The sequence below is a fragment of the Lepidochelys kempii genome, chromosome 14 (genome assembly GCF_965140285.1).
Source record: "Lepidochelys kempii isolate rLepKem1 chromosome 14, rLepKem1.hap1, whole genome shotgun sequence".
Classification (NCBI taxonomy): Eukaryota; Metazoa; Chordata; order Testudines; family Cheloniidae; genus Lepidochelys; species Lepidochelys kempii.
This window is the reverse complement of record NC_136393.1, coordinates 25,406,308-25,423,323: the sequence shown is the minus strand read 5'-3', so window position 1 is coordinate 25,423,323 and position 17,016 is coordinate 25,406,308. Positions and strand designations below refer to the sequence as shown.

Genomic DNA, 17,016 nt, shown 5'->3' with positions numbered 1-17,016 from the left:
TAACAGTTCATGGATTCCCTCTTTTGTATGCTACAAATTCCCTCTGAGTCATGCATCTGCTGTCAGGTAAAGGTGGAACTGCAATAAAAGTCCTGCAGCTTGAGGGTAAAAGTGACATTTAGCAACTTCTCTGTCATCTTTTCTGCAGCAAGCTGCTTGCACAGACCCTCATGCTGCAGCTCTCTATTGTCAATCTGTAATCTAGCTGCACCTTAAAACTGGCAGGGTAAAGGTGAAGAAAAATAAATAAGTCATTAAGCCATCTGTGCAAGACAGTATGGGAGTGTTTTGCCTCCCGACACCTTGCTTGTCAGAGCCCTGCACGTGCAGTCTGTATTGATCAGGCCTCAACATTTTGTCTGTAGCATTAATCCGTTCTCCTTGCCAGTCAGGGCCCCCCACTCCCCAGGAAAACCCCTCACTGGCTCACATCTTCATTGATTAAAATAGACCACATTACGAGAGACCTCTGCTTTGTACCAAGTAACCATATCAGATTGTACTCACTTTTAAATGTGGTACTAAGGCTGATTCTGGATACTACAGATGGATGAGCCTTATTTGAATAAGAGGAAATGTGAATGAATTAGTCAAGAAAATCCTTAGATACATGTATGATGAGGAGGGCAAACTAAAATAGCTTCTGTAAGGCTCAGTCATGCCTCTTCAACCCATCAAAGTGCTGTGAAAGAGTTAACTAGAACAAGGGGGAGTAGAGAACAGGTGGCTTTAATAGACTTCCAAAAGAGTTTTTGAAAAGTTCCTTACAACAGGCTGTGAAGACAACTTGGTAGCTACACGGGCAAGAGATATGGTCTTGTCCTGGATTCTTTGAGAAGCAAATCAAAGAGTAGGAGTAAATGATCAGTTCTCAGCTTGGAGTGGAGTTAATAGCAGAGTCACCCTGGAAGCAGTGCTAGCTAGGCCTAGAATTCTTTGGTACCCTACATTTATTAGTGTCCCACATGTGGGGGGCGATTAGTGAGGAAAAATTAGCTGATGACAAAAATGATTAAGGCTTGTCAGGAGTAGAGTGTATTGTGGGGAACCTCAGAGGGGTCCAGTGGAAGCAGGTAATTGGGCATCGTCAAATGAAATACAGCAGAGTGCTTACCTGCAGCTGGCAGATCTTGGGTTTTCCCAGCCACTTTGTGACAGCACTTTTCAATTCCAGAAAGACACAGGCAGGGGAGGAGCCGACACAAACATGTACCAAAACCTGCCTCACAGAACACAACCCAAAGAAATTAGCCAAGGCCAGCTGTTCCCAGTATAAGCACTGTCCACGTCTAACTGTCACTGCTTACCACCCAGAAAACAAACCTGCGTGGCTCAGTGGGGGAATATTTGAATGGCTAAACAACTCAAGTTCTCACTCTGCAGTCTGTGTGAAATCACAGCAGCCAATTCTCACTGCTTGGCAGTACAGAGAATTGCTCTGTAGCAATGTTCAGAGGGGCTTTTGTCCTGTCTTTGGTCACCCAGTTTTGTGGTAGACGTTAACCTCTCACAGGGGCAGCAGAAGAGCTCTGCTCTCCCCATCCTTTCTGAGGTGAGAAAGAGTCGCACAATTAAAATAGTTTCATGATTGTTTTGGTCTTTAATTTCCTCACAGGTCCAGGAGTCCAAGGTGACAGAAACAAAGATTAATGAGGCAAGAGAGCACTACCGGCCTGCGGCAGCACGGGCCTCTCTGCTATACTTCATCATGAATGACCTCAACGCCATTCACCCCATGTACCAGTTCTCTTTGAAGGTACTGCCCTTGTGAGTGACAAGAGCTCTCCCAGCTCCCCAGAGTTCTGCTGGACAGTTTAGTTACCTCATTAACATACTAAGGTGGAATGGAATCTGTTTTCTTGGGCTAGGTGGAGCGGAGGGTATTTTAATTCCCACTATAAAAGTAGATATTACCTAATCCCTTTTATTACTTGGTTTTCATGGAGGTTGCTGTTATTTATGGCTTTCTAAAAGCACTTCATGGTTTTATTGTTTCAGTAGCACCTCAGAGTCCCAGTCCTGTACCAGGATCATAGAATATCAGGGTTGGAAGGGACCTCAGGAGGTCATCTAGTCCAACCCCCTGCTCAAAGCAGGACCAATCCCCAATTTTTGCTCCAGATCCCTAAATGGCCCCCTCAGGGATTGAACTCACAACCCTGGGTTTAGCAGGCCAATGCTCAAACCACTGAGCTATCCTTCCCCACAAATCCTATTGTGCTAGGTGCTTTACAAACACAACAGAAATACTCATAGATTCAAAGGTCAGAAGAGACCATTATGATCATTTAATCTGATCTCCTATAGATCACAGGCCAGAGAATTATCCCCAAAATAATTCCTAAAGCAGATCCTTTAGAAAAATGTCCAACCTCGATTTAAAAATTGTCAGTGATAGAGAATCCATCACAGCCCTTGGTAAATTGTTCCAATGGTTAATTACTCTCGCTATTAAAAAAATTACATCTTATTTCCAATCTGAATTTGTCTAGCTTCAAGTTCCAGCCACAGAATTGTGTTATGCCTTTCTCTGCTAGATAGAAGAGCCCATTATTAAATATTTCTTCCCTATGTCGATACTGTAATGAAATCACTTCTGTCATTTTTTTGTTAAGTGAAATAGATTGAGTTCCTTGAGTCTGTGTCACTATAAGACGTTTTCTAACCCTTTAATCATTCTCGTGGCTCTTCTCTGAACCCTCTTCTATTTATCAACATCCTTCTTGAATTGTGGGCACCAGAAGTGGACACAGTATTCCAGCAGTGGTTATAATTCCAGAAGTGGACACAGTATTCCAGCAGTGCCAAATACAGAGACAAAATAACCTCTCTACTCCTACTCAATATTCCCCTATTTACATATCCCAGGATTGTATTAGCTTTTTTGGCCACTGGGAGCTCATGTTCAGCGATCATCCACCATGACCCCCAAATCACCTTCATAGTTACTACTGTAAGTATGGCCTGTAAATATGGCCTACATCCTTTGTTCCCAGGTGTATACGTTTACATATTGCTTGCTTGCACCCAGTTTGCCAAGTGATACAAATCGCTCTGAAACAGTGACCTGTCCCCTTCATTATTTACCATTTTCCCAATTTTTGTGTCATCTGCAAGATGGTCTCTCCTACAAACAGCGCACAGTCTACATGGCTGAAAGAGACAAGCTACCCCCTCCCAATGATGTGAGTCATGCCTGTGCAGTGCAGTAGTGTGTTGTGTTAGGTGGCGATAGTTCAATTAAATATTTAAGGGTGGCATCCCTAGGAGTCAGCATTATGTTTGCAGGGCATGATCTGTTGTCCTTAACCAAGACATGAGGTTGCTTGACGCATTTCATATGCACTGCCAGCAGTTACTACAGGGCACAAGATGGTATGATTTTATCAGTGATTGGAATGTATTATTGAGAACTGGTCTCAATAAGATTCAAGTCATCAGCTGTCACAGCCAGCTGGCATTTTTGGTCATATAGCCCACCTCAGAGATGAAGTCTCCACACACTGAGCCCTGAAGACTGGACTTGAGGTCTTGATTGGACTTAGAGGAGAGGAAAGTGATCAGGAACAGTCAGCATGGATTCACCAAGGGCAAGTCATGCCTGACTAATCTAATTGCCTTCTATGATGAGATAACTGGCTCTGTGGATGAGGGGAAAGCAGTGGACATGTTGTTCCTTGACTTTAGCAAAGCTTTTGACATGGTCTCCCACAGTATTCTTGCCAGGAAGTTAAAGAATTATGGGCTGGATGAATGGACGATAAGGTGGATAGAAAGCTGCCTAGATTGTCAGGCTCAACGGGTAGTGATCAATGGCTCCACATCTAGTTGGCAGCCGGTATCAAGTGGAGTGCCCCAAGGGTCGGTCCTGGGGCTGGTTTTGTTCAATATCTTCATTAATGATCTGGAGGATGGTGTGGATTGCGCCCTCAGCAAGTTTGCAGATGACACTAAAGTGGGCGGAGATGTAGATACGCTGGAGGGTAGGGATGGGAATCAGAGGGCCCTGGACAAATTGGAGGATTGGGCCAAAAGAAATCTGATGAGGTTCAACAAGGACAAGTACAGAGTCCTGCACTTAGGATGGAAGAATCCCATGCACCGCTACAGACTAGGGACCAAATGGCTCGGCAGCAGTTCTGCAGAAAAGGACCTAGGGGCTACAGTGGAGGAGAAGCTGGATATGAGTCAACAGTGTGCCCTTGTTGCCAAGAAGGCCAACAGCATTTTGGGATGTATAAGTAGGGGCTTTGCCAGCAGATCGAGGGACGTGATTGTTCCCCTCTATTCGACACTGGTGAGGCCTCATCTGGAGTACTGTGTCCAGTTTTGGGCCCCACACTACAAGAAGGATGTGGAAAAATTAGAAAACGTCCAGCGGAGGGCAACAAAAATGATTAGGGGACCTGAACAAATGAGTTATGAGGAGAGGCTGAGGGAACTGGGATTGTTTCTTCTGCGGAAGAGAAGAATATGGGGGGATTTGGTAGCTGCTTTCAACTATCTGAAAGGGGGTTCCAAAGAGGATGGATCTAGACTGTCCTCAGTGGTAGCAGATGACAGAACGAGGAGTAATGGTCTCAAGTTGCAGTGGGGGAGGTTTAGGTCGGATATTAGGAAAATCTTTTTCACTAGGAGGGTGGTGAAACACTGGAATGCGTTACCTAGGGAGGTGGTGGAATCTCCTTTCTTAGAAGTTTTTAAGGTGAGGCTTGACAAAGCCCTGGCTGGGATGATTTAGTTGTGGATTGGTCCTGCTTTGAGCAGGGGGTTGGACTAGATGACCTCCTGAGGTCCCTTCCAACCCTGATATTCTATGATGACTTGGAGGGGACATTGGCTGGCCATTGGCTGACAGTGGCCACACAGTCATCCATGATTAACCTGGCTACTCCAAATCAGTAATAATCCTGAGGAGCTTTTAGAGACCCAGATTAAAGCTGTGCAATGTGTCCATGTTTGCTTTCCCCCCTCCCCCCCACCATGGAGCTGCAGCCCCATGCCCGACCCAGACACCGGGGGAGGGGGGGGCACAGACAGGGGTAAGGGGGGTGTGCAACCCTCACATTGCAGGCCACAGAACCTCACCCACCCACTCCTGTAATAGACCCCTAACCTCTGGCTGAGTTACTGAAGTCCTCAAATCTTGATTTAAAGACTTCAGAGTATAGAGAATCCACCATTTACACTAGTGACCCATGCTTCAGAGGAAGGCGAAAATCCCCAAGCTAGCTCTGCTAATCGGACTTGGGAAAATTCTTTCCCGATCACAAATGTGGCCATCTGTTAGACCCTGGGCCTGTGGGCAAGACCCATGAGCCAGACACATGGGAAAGAATTCTCTGTAGTAACTCAGAGGCCTCCCCCATCTAGTGTCCCATCTCTGGCCCTTGGAGTTATTTGCTGCTAGCCGTCGCAGATCAGCTACATGCCATTGTAGGCAAACTCATCATAACATCTCCTCCATAAATTTACCAAGCTCAGTCTTGAAGCCAGATAGGTTTTTTGCCCTCCCCCTCCCCCCGGCTCCCCTTGGAAGGCTGTTCCAGAACTTCACTCCTCTGATGGCAATAACCAGAAATCACTGTCACAAAAGGGACAGCATACAGACATAAAAAGAGAACCTCCCAATTCTGTACAGCCTAAACCCCCTCGTCTGAGAATCAAAAGGTCAGCTTCAGATCACAGCCCTCCACTCCAGCTGCCAATTTGTTGAACTCATCTTTTTTTTCTATCCTTAAGTTCCCTTCTTTTGCCAGCCTGAGTGGACACAGAATCCAGTATTTGCTCTACACTGGAATTTAGAGTAGGAGAGTTAGTCTTTTGGTATAGGTTAAAATGTGTGGCTAGCTGTAAATTCATAGTTAATTCTTTCTTGGTTTCAAGTCTGGACATTGTTTCACCAGCCAGTTCCCCCTACCTTGACTGGTGGGGAAAGAGGTTGACTTTCAGGATGTATACTTGGTCAGTAAGCTCCTTGGGGTATGGATTATTGTTGTATGCTGTAGTTGTGCAGCACCTAGCACAATGGGGCCCTAGGTTTTGACTGGGGCTCCTAGCTGCTACTGCAATACAAATAATAATAATAATAATAATAATAATTAAAAATTTTGCTTTGACAAAATAACCCTCCAGAGTCGTCTTCATGGCCAGTCAGATGGTGCCCATAGGCTCTTCTGGGTCTTTTCCTGCAAAGAAGTCCATGAGAGGAGGGCACATATTTGGGCCATGGCAGCTTCGGCGCAATTACTGCATAGGTCTCTCAGATGACAAGCTAGTTCCAGTGTAAATATAACAATGCTACACGCTCACAAAGGACAGGAGATGTTGATTGATGGAGTCCAGCTTTGTGAGGGTGAAGGGGAGTCTGCCTCCTGGTCTAGGACTTCTTCCAAACAGTTTGTAAACCCTGCTAAGTGATCTTGAAAAACCCCTTAGAGCCTTGAGGAGGTTTTCTCCTGCAATATATGGGGCTGATTCACATGTGTGACAAAGTTCCTCCTCTACCTTGGTGGGTCTTGTGCTTATTGGGGGATTTGCTCGCCTTGGAGTTTCACGGCAGCCCTCAGTTTGGCCGTTTTCGTGAACCCACAGTCCAGATCATCTCCTCCTGTGTCCGACCAGGAGTTGGGAGGTTTGGGGGGAACCCAGGCCTGCCCTCTACTCCGGGTTCCAGCCCAGGACCCTGTGGAATGCAGCTGTCTAGAGTGCCTCCTGAAACAGCTATGCGACAGCTACAACTCCCTGGGCTACTTCCCCATGGCCTCCTCCCAACACCTTCCTTATCCTCACCACAGGACCTTCCTCCTGGTGTCTGATAATGCTTGTACTCTTCAGTCCTCCAACAGTATGCCCGTTCTCACTCTCAGCTAGTAGCGCCTCTTGCTCCCAGCTCCTTACATGCGCACCACAAACTGAAGTGAGCTCCTTTTTAAACCCAGGTGCCCTGATTAGCCTGCCTTAATTGATTCTAGCAGCTTCTTGATTGGCTACACGTGTTCTAATCAGCCTGTCTGTCTTAATTGTCTCCAGAAGGTTCCTGATTGTTCTGGAACCTTCCCTGTTACCTTACCCAGGGAAAAGGGACCTACTTAACCTGGGGCTAATATACCTGCCTTCTATTACTCTCCTGTAGCCATCCAGCCTGACCCTGTCGCACATGCTGAGATTATTTTGTCAGGGAAATGTGCAGAGTATCTTCCTTACAAGTACACATTTTAGTAGATCCATTCCACACATAGCAGATACAGAAACATCTGAGGTTTCACCCTTCATTCACTTCATCTGTACTATGGGAGTTTTTTCAGTAACATTAATAGTGTGTATAAATACCTAGAAAATGATTCCTAAAATGTTTTAACTAATACTTCATAATTTCTCATTATAATTTATCTTGTAGAGATGTGCAGAGGTGATTGCAAAATACTTCACAAATGATGTTATAACTTTAGCTACAAAGCCCGTTATTAACTGGAGTAAATAAGATTTACATGGGTCTCTGCACATGTTCTAACAAGAAATTCACGTAGGAAAAATACATTCTACAAATAATTGAGCAATAAAACATATATCAATATTAGTCTAATTTACAACTGTATTGTTTTCTCTTTGCTTGGGCCTATAAAATCCTAAAAATAACTCTATCTGCACAGCCATACCTGGCTTGTTTAGTGTTATTAATATGTACTGGCCTGGTTATTTCAGATTAGCTAGTTTCCACTTTATGGAGTCTTCTCGTTTTTAACCAAGCTGTGGTTGGGGTTTTCTTCAGTGGCATTTGGTAATTTGCAAATGTGTTTTCTCCAGCATGCTCCAAAGGCTTTTGAGTCTTTTCCCATTTACATAAGAAATGTTTCATATTTTACATAATAGCTTCCTCCTCAAGGGGGGAGGGGACCTTATTGGGTTAATATAATTCCCAGATCATTGGGTATCATCTACCCTTCTTCTCTTGTCATTTCTGCTGAATCCAGGCAGTAAAAAAGTCATGGGGTTGAGGGGGTGGTTTGTACTTAAGGGAATTTGTTACCTCCCACGTCACATGTCTTGTTGCAATGTAAAGGTGTGTTCTCCTCTGGGGACTCCAGTGTCTTTCAGCTCAATGTTTGCAAAACAGAGCTCTAATCCCTATGACAGATCATGTGAAATATTTCCATTATACATTCTGTTTTAATTCAGTGAGCCTGCCTATGTACTACCTTCTTGAACCCAAATGAGCATAATTTCATGGAAAGTGTCATTGTTTTATGGCTGAATACTTCTCAAAAGAGCAACAAGTAAATGTTTTTGCCTTAGAAAAGAGAGAGAGAGAGAGAGAGAGAGTGTGTGTGTGTGAAAAAAGCTTGTCCAAGTCCTAGTGTCCAATCCCATTACACAGCTGTTTAGAGCTGTCAGTTCATACCACTTGGCTGTTCGCTTTGTTTATGAAATAGAAGAAACTGAATCCACTTCAGCTGTGGGAATGTTACATACAATATTCAGGGCATTAAAAGAGTAATTGTAAAACGTCGAAGATCTTCCTCCTGTTCCCCCACCCAGGCGTTCAGTGTCGTGTTTCAGAAGGCAGTGGAGAGGGCCTCTCCAGACGAGAGCCTCAAAGAGCGCATTCTAAACCTGATCGACAGCATCACCTTCTCTGTGTTCCAGTATACCACCCGGGGGCTGTTTGAGTGTGACAAACTGACCTACACCGCCCAAGTGACCTTCCAGGTAAAGAACAGGCGCAGCCTCATTTAGATGGAATAATATGTGTGATAAGTCAAGTTATTGGCATTGCATGCTGTCCTCCAGGAGAAAACCCAAGCCCCATTCCTGCCCTTCAGCATATGTGCAGCTAATACGTGTGGCCTGGGAAAGTTCTTTCCCCTTGTGCTTCTCTCACTGCTAACAATCACAGATGCTTTGGTTCGCATTAAGTTTGCAAATTGCTGTTTGAGCAGTGGTGCCTGCTTGTGGAACCCAAGGAACTGATGGGGAAGGTGGCCTTTAGGGACAGGCGGCTTGTATGTGGAGAAAGGGTAGTTGGTTTGCTGCTGCTGTTTTCATCTTAACTTGACTGTATTTTTAGTGATTTGTTCGTATGTCAACAGCCCAGAGTGCGAGTCCTTTTTATGCCTACACATTGAAATGAAAATAAGTAAATAAATACTGACTGCTGTTATGCCATAAAATTGCTATAAAGTATGTGCAGTGAGTGACAGTTTGAGAGATGTTACTGTATAACATGCAACGAACAGTATGGAGCACAGACCTGACTTGGCTGTAGGTTATCCCTCCACACAAATAGTTAGTTTATAGTTAACTCACTCCAGTGACAGGTTTCAGAGTAGCAGCCATGTTAGTCTGTATTCGCAAAAAGAAAAGGAGGACTTGTGGCACCTTAGAGACTAACCAATTTATTTGAGCATAAGCTTTCATGAGCTACAGCTCACTTCATCGGATGCATTCAGTGGAAAATACAGTGGGGAGATTTTATATACACAGAGAACATGAAACAATGGGTGTTACCATACACACTGTAACCAGAGTGATCAGGTAAGGTGAGCTATTACCAGCAGGAGAGAAAATAAAACCTTTTGTAGTGATAATCAAGGTTCTGTAATGATAATTTCCAGCAGTTGACTGTTCTCTGGACAGTCTCTACGTAAAAGAATAAATGGACACAAATCAGACGTCAAGAATTATAACATTCAAAAACCAGTTGGAGAACACTTCAATCTCTCTGGTCACTCGAGTACAGACCTAAAAGTGGCAATTCTTCAACAAAAAAACTTCAAAAACAGACTCCAATGAGAGACTGCTGAATTAGAATTAATTTGCAAACTGGACACCATTAAATTAGGCTTGAATAAAGACTGGGAGTGGATGTGTCATTACACAAATTAAAACTATTTCCCCATGTTTATTCCCCCCACCCCATTCCTCACATGTTCTTGTCAACTGCTGGAAATGGCCCACCTTGATTATCACTGTGAGTAATATAATCCTTGTCCATATTCTATAAGAAAAACATTACACTTTAAAAAGCCTAGGTACTAAAAAATATAGACATTACCAGGAAAGGTGATTTATATAAATATTCCTTTACTCTTTAAGTTGGTACACCTTGTTAGTAAAATTACTGGCATGTAAAACGTTACCTTATACATTATACAAAAAGCCTTAACTCTGATCCACAACACACACATACTCTTTCAGGAAACATACACCTAGCTTTGTTAGGTGATGTATACAAGTAGCACATGTTGAGTTTGTAAGTAGATATTATCTGTTGAAAATATTGAATGGGTTTACTTCAGGCGATGAAATCTCTGCACTTAATAGTAAGTGGAGTGAGGTTGGTGATAAGAGGCACGTTAATTACCTTATTTTGATGTTATCCATGTCAAAATAAGGTAATTCCCACTTCAGCTGGAAAACTCACCCATCCCTAAAGAAAAGGAGTACTTGTGGCACCTTAGAGACTAACCAATGTATTTGAGCATAAGCTTTCATGAGCTACAGCTCACTTCATCCCTTTAATTGTAGAGACGTTAACATGACTCCATGATACTGCCAAAGCTATTGCTCCATAGGTTGATAGTGAGGTACAGTCAGCAACGCTGCAATAAAGAAATGAGGAAAAGTCACCAATCATCCCCTGACAACATGTGAACAATAATAATGGGTGCATGTTGCAGACATGGGGATTGGTCCTGCTTTGAGCAGGGGGTTGGACTAAATGTCCTCCTGAGGTCCCTTCCAGCCCTGATATTCTATGATTCTATGACCAACTCCAGCCCACAGCTGCTGCAGATCCCACTCTCAGGAAATGTGAGCTATTCGCTTAGATTCCACAGGCTCTCACCATACTCTGAATGCCTCTTTCATATCACTAAGTGATCCCACATGGGCAAAATGGTTAGAACTGGCCCAAACTGGCACACTGCAGTGACATAATCTATGTGAAAAATCATGCAAAATTTTTGGCCAAGTCCTTTCTTGTGATTTTGTGCTCACCCGCTCTCCCTCCACACACACACACACACACACAGGTTTAAGTTTTCATGGTATTTTGGGGAACTGAAAATTCTTTGCAGTGGAACATGTGAAAATCCAACAAATCACTTTGAGATGATTTGGGTTGGATGCCAGTTTACTGACTGTACATTGTTAAAGTTCTGGATTTAGTTTAAGATGATTCTTGTGTACCAAATGTATTAGCTCTTGGAAAAAAGAAGGGCAAATGCTTTAATTTCTTTAGTGGAATAAGGATGCTTGCATGTAGTTGTTTTGTTTATGTAACAGCTGCTCACTGTACCTCATTGTCCCTAAGGTCATGCATTTTAAGGCTAGAAGGAATCATTGTGTTTATGTATGTAACTGTTTAACCTCCTGCATAGCACAGACCATAGAACCTTGCCTTGCAATTTTTGCATCAAGCCTATAACTTCTATTTGATCTATAAAATATCTTTGAGAAAGATCCCAGGCTTGACGTAGACTGCAAGTGATGGAGAACCAGCCACATCCCTAAGGCTTCCTCCATGCCACGAGGGATTCCCAGCTGCTCTCTGTTGCCCCTTTGGACCTGGTCCACAGCCCCATGCAAGTCCTGTTTTAGAACCTTAGCGCTGTTGAGTCAGAAGACTCCATGTGTTTGTTCCAGCTCCTCAGTTTTCTACTCCACACCTCTGTGATGCATATTTTGCCAGCCCCATTTGGCTGCTGGCAGTTTATACATTTTAATCACACATTCTGGCATGTGATGACTCTTACAATGAATGTTCTAATCTGTTCTGCTGCACTCCAGGAATCTGTATAGCAGTGCTAAGGTACATCATTTGTTGGACATTGCAGATACTTCTGATGAGTAATGAAATTAACATGGTGGAGCTGGACTTCCTGCTTCGATATCCAGCACAGCCAGGAGTCACGAGTCCAGTGGAGTTCCTGTCTAATCACTCATGGGGTGGCATCAAGGTAACTGTTTAACTTAAAATAAATGTCATCAATATCTCGTATCAATATTTCTGAATCAAAGTCCAGTGAAGTAAATGGGAGTCTTCTTGTTAATTCAGTAGGCTTTGGACCAATCCCTCTAGCAGTCAATAGATGGAACACCAGCCACAGTCTAGAGCTAGCACAAAGTGTTGCTTTAGGAAAGCAGTTTTCTCTGGTGGTGAGAGCAATGGGGTCTATTCCTCACTGTGCCACTGGCTCCCTGCATGACCTTGGGCAAGTCACTTTCCCTCTCTATGCATCAGCTTCCCCCTCTGTAACCTCTCAGCAGATGCTGAGCGGTTACAGTTTGCAAAGCACTTTGGGACCTTTGGTGCCCAGGTGCTATGCATGGTCAAGATGATATGGGCAATTTAAGACTGAGACAAGTATCTGAGGCTGTGGGCAGATACTACTGCAGGAGGCTGTAGCCCCGACAATACCAGCTGATATGACCTTAGCAAGGCTTGTGCACAGGGACATAATGGAACGGTCTAAGAGCTGCTGCAGTGGGGGGAGGGAGGGTGAAGGAGTGACCCTTCTGGACTGCCTGACTGCTTGCCAGCCAACCAGCATGGAATGTACTTCCTGGTTCAGCAGAGTGCTTAAACATATGCCTAACTTCAAGCATATGACTAGTCCACTGACGTCAGTGGGTGACTCCTCTGTTTACAGTTGCACGTATGGTTAAGTATCTTGCTGAATCGGGAGCCATATCTGTAGTTGTATTGCTGCTGATGACCAATCTCTGGTAACTGCTGTGATCTAGGAATGTGATGAAGGTGTTTGTTTGTGGAACTTTATGACACATCTCTCCTGATGCCCATGCAGGTGTTAGTTTAAAGCGTTCTGGAGCATGGCCACTGAGCTTTCTGCGCTGCAGTGGGTTCTGGACCTGATATCTTGTCTATTAATGACCCCTAATTTCTGTGCTGGGGTGAGGTGGTACAATGTAGTGTGGGAACCACTGCTTCTGAGATCAAACATTCTTATGAACCAGGACAGACTCAAACTAGACTGGTTAAAAAACAGAGAGCCCTGCTACCATCTTGATTACCCCCCCCCCTCCGCCCCATTTTTCATTTTTGGGAGACCATTGGATCAAAGTTTCAAGATGCAAAGGGACCATGGGTTCATGAACCAGGGCAGCTAATGCACCCCATTCCCCTCATTGTTAATGCAGAAGATGGGCACCCAGGGACTTCAGGTCTCAGCGTGAACTTGGCCACAGGCTGAGACCTGTCATCTCCACAGGCTGTACCTCTATATTAAAGATGCAGGTAGCTGAAATCTGCTCCATTTTACACATGCACTGAACTGTTTGCAAGTTGTCAATGTTGTCCTCACTGCTCTAAGTTTTAACTGGCAGTGCCATGTAAAATGTTGTTGGAACTTTGAGGCCAAACTAGCCTTGCTCATTCTTGCAGAGATGTTGCATAATAATTAATGATTTTTTTAAAAAAATAAACACAAGTCGTCTGTTCTTCCATAGTTCAGTGAGGTGTTTTACATGTTCAAACGGCAGCATTTTATTTTTGACCTTTTAAAAACAAATTCAATGACTATTTAAGGTTAGTGCACAGTAAAAACAGGTGTTTCTGAGCATAGCAAATTCACCCTTTTGTAACAGAATGTTGCATTGTGTAAATATCTCACTAAAAGAATCTTTGTTCAGCTCATGAACTCTTTGTTACCAAATACTACTAAATAGCCATTAGATTGTCCTCTGTGATCATTGTTTGCAGTATTGATTCTACTACAAATTATATGCACGATGTAAACTTTATTAGTGTTTATGTTCCATTACTGTGTGTTGATTTATTAGCTTTTGAGGTTTTGGCAATTGTGGTTACTTGAGGAACAGTTCTCGTACAACCATTTTGTCACAGTCTGCTATAATTAGGTTAATTAGTCATGGCTTCCATACAGCTTATTAGCAGGCTAAACTTTCCTTTCCTTTTATCAGGAAGATTAATGCTGTAATAAATTGTTTCTTCAATAAAGCTTGAATAAAGTATATTTCAGATTCATATTTCAAATTCTAAATAGAATTTAGGCTTCTATTTAATTTTTTTATGGGAACATTGAAAAGTTACTGTGCTAAATGTTGCAGTTGCCAGAGGTTTCAGGCTAAGATAGTTGTGCCAAAGGATATCTGACGTTAATATTTGAGGCCCATTTTGGGCGGGCATAGTGACTTTGAAGAAAACCTTATTAACATATTGGGGGACTTGGTATACAAACAGCCATGTCAGAATTAACTATTATTATTACTTTATTACTAATGCGTGCATACTAATCATGCTGTACAGTTCTATAGCTCACTCCATCCAGTGATCTCAGACAATCATGATTTCATCTTCACAGCTCCCTGTGAACTCGTCCAAGGTTTCACAGACCCATGGACAGAACTCAGGAAGCTTGATCCCTGTTGCCCTCTTTAACCATTGAGCCAACTGGCACTGTACAAAATGGCAGCAGTCTAGGGCTATGCACAGCCCTGTGCACTGTAATACTCAGGTTCCTCATGGCAACATTAAATTAAACAGACTCCTACCTGACTCTGTCTTTGGGGTACTTTGCAGAGGATCATCACCATTTTTCTTCCCTCCCATCACTGAGGCTGTATTTCAATGGAGGAGGGCTGAATGAGAGTCCTTTCCAAACTCATCTACGCCACTTCTTGGAGGCCAGAGATCAAGATCACTTCATGCAGATTTGATGTACTCCCAACCCATCAGACACCGTTCAAAATGTAGTCTAATTGCCCATCTGTTCCCCAGGTACTTCACACAGCCAAAACCTACTGTTCACAATTCTACTTGGAAAAGAGATGTAAAAATAGCACCAGGGGGGTCAGTGGTCATTGTCTCTCATTGATTCTAGAGCAAGTTAGCTTAGTTTATAATAAAAACATGTTTGGGTTTTTTTGTAATTACACATTTCACACTTAGCCTGGGATCCACGAGTCAAACTGAGCACTTTCCTTCTCAAGTATCCGTCTGAGCACTTTCCTTCTCAAAGATGCGTGAGAAGGAAAGTGCCGCGAATACATTGGGCCGTTAATACAAAAGACCTGTGCCGCTAATACACTGAGACGTCCAGTTCCTCCATTGCTTATGGTTGCTTACTAGTTGTTGTACTCCTTCCCAGGCAATGCCAGTCCATTCAGTACCTTCTGTTACTGTCTTCTGCCAGTTCCTCTTTGGCCTTCCTTGCTCTCTCTTTCCTCGCTTTGGTACCCAATTCAATGCTTGCTTAGCATGTCTCTCATCTTCCATATGGTGGAACTTTAATTTGTTGTGGAAAGCTCTGACCAGATGTTGTTCATCCTTCCAAAAATGGTGTTTCTTCTCCTAATCCCATGCGAATATCTTTATCAGAGTCACCTTCCAATGTCATCACGTTCCCCTGGTAGCAGAACTCGTCTACCTGTTTGATTTCTTTTCTATCCATGTACAACTTTGCATCTGTTGTCCACTTTCCTACCTACATAATCTTGGTTTTCTCTGCATTTACTTTCAATCCAATTTTTGTTGCTTCCTTTTCTACCTCTGATGTAAAGGCAATCATTCCATTCCATGTCATGTTTAGTAAAGCAATGTCATTGGCAAAGTCAAGGTCATGTAACTCGTTTTGGCTAACACGTTTTACCCTGTCCACTATGTCTTCTGTTGCCAGCTAATGCACAGATAAAAAACCACTCAGTAAGGCCTGTATCTGATCTTAGTGCTCATGTACTTCCATCATATAAGCTCCTTATTACCTTAGTCAGTGTATCTGGTGCCCATAGTTTTTAGCCATATTACACAAGGTCTCTGTGTAGACACAGTTGAACACTTTCTTTAAAGTTGGTTAAGATGGATTTTTGATGATCTTTCAGAGTGAATATCTGTTCACAACATGATCTACCTGGATAGAACCCAGCCTGTTCTTCTCATAATTTTTCATTCACTAACTTCTTCATGCTGTTCAGCATAACAGTAGTGAATACTTTGCCTGGGACTGATAACATTGCAATACTTGTCCAGTTCCTGCATTGAGTAAAATCACCCTTTTTTGGGCAATGCCTTAATGATACCATCTTTCCATTCTTGATGAACATGTTCTACTTGAATTCTGTCAACCCCAGGAGCTTTCTCCTGTTTGAGGCCTTTGATGGCTTGTAGTGAGGCAGAGTAGCCACCCTCCAGTATGGAGGTGGTTAACTCCTCTTGGTGGGCACAACTAACCCCATCCCATCTCCCGCACAGGAAGTGCAGAGGCAGGGCAGGAAATATAAGAGCAGGGCCCTGCAGCTCAGTTGGGGCTGGACTAGGGAAGGAGGTAGATGTCATTCCCAGGGAGCTGAGCCCTTAGCTGAACCCACGATCGACAGTGGAGAGAACAGGCAAACCGTTGGCTCAGGAGACAGAAGACTCTGGGGAGAGACTAGAGGAAGGGCCGCCTGTCTGTGAGACTAAGAGCCAAGTCTCAGTGGTGACAGAGCAGTGCCAGCAGGAGCTGGCAGGAAATAGCCTAGGGAAGCAAGACATTGGTCCAGTTGTGCTGCCAAGACATGAATCAGCAGCCACACGATTCCATGCTAACCCTGTGGCAGGATTGCCCATCACTTCTATGACCCTGGTCTGGGACCCAGTGGAGTAGGGTGGACCCTGGTCTCCCTACCCCTGATTCCTGCCCCCACACATGGCGCTGGCTGTGCACTCACCTTAGGCCAGAAGGCCTTAACCATAGACTGTTGCTGTTTGCCCTGGCCTGGAGGCTGAGGGCTATAGACTGGTTAAGTGCTTAGCCCACGCCCAGGGGGCGAGACCGGGAGGCCCATGCTGACTGGAGGTGTGCCAAATCCTCCTGTGAGAGACCTGAACTGCTATTAGGCCAACTTGCACAATTGCAGGTCAAGACCCCACCCAATGAATTTCCGTGCCAACTTCTTGATGCTGCTGGAAGAGGGTGCTGTCAACCTGAGAGGAAAGAGGGTTACATGGCTGCTTTAATTTCATCAAGTGTTATTGGTTCCTCTTCTATTTCTAAC

The 17,016-nt window shown here is 43.9% G+C and overlaps 1 protein-coding gene across 10 annotated transcripts in view; it reads left to right on the top strand.

The window, feature by feature from the left end:
* DNAH9 (dynein axonemal heavy chain 9) overlaps window positions 1–17,016 on the top strand; it is a 391,252-nt gene that overhangs the window by 286,825 nt on the left and 87,411 nt on the right. For all 10 annotated transcript variants that reach the window (XM_073310874.2, XM_073310873.2, XM_073310875.2 and 7 more), the window contains 3 exons: window positions 1,616–1,756; window positions 8,539–8,709; window positions 11,838–11,960. In XM_073310874.2, the coding sequence (XP_073166975.2) occupies window positions 1,616–1,756; window positions 8,539–8,709; window positions 11,838–11,960 (435 nt within the window). The remainder of the gene's footprint in view (window positions 1–1,615; window positions 1,757–8,538; window positions 8,710–11,837; window positions 11,961–17,016) is intronic.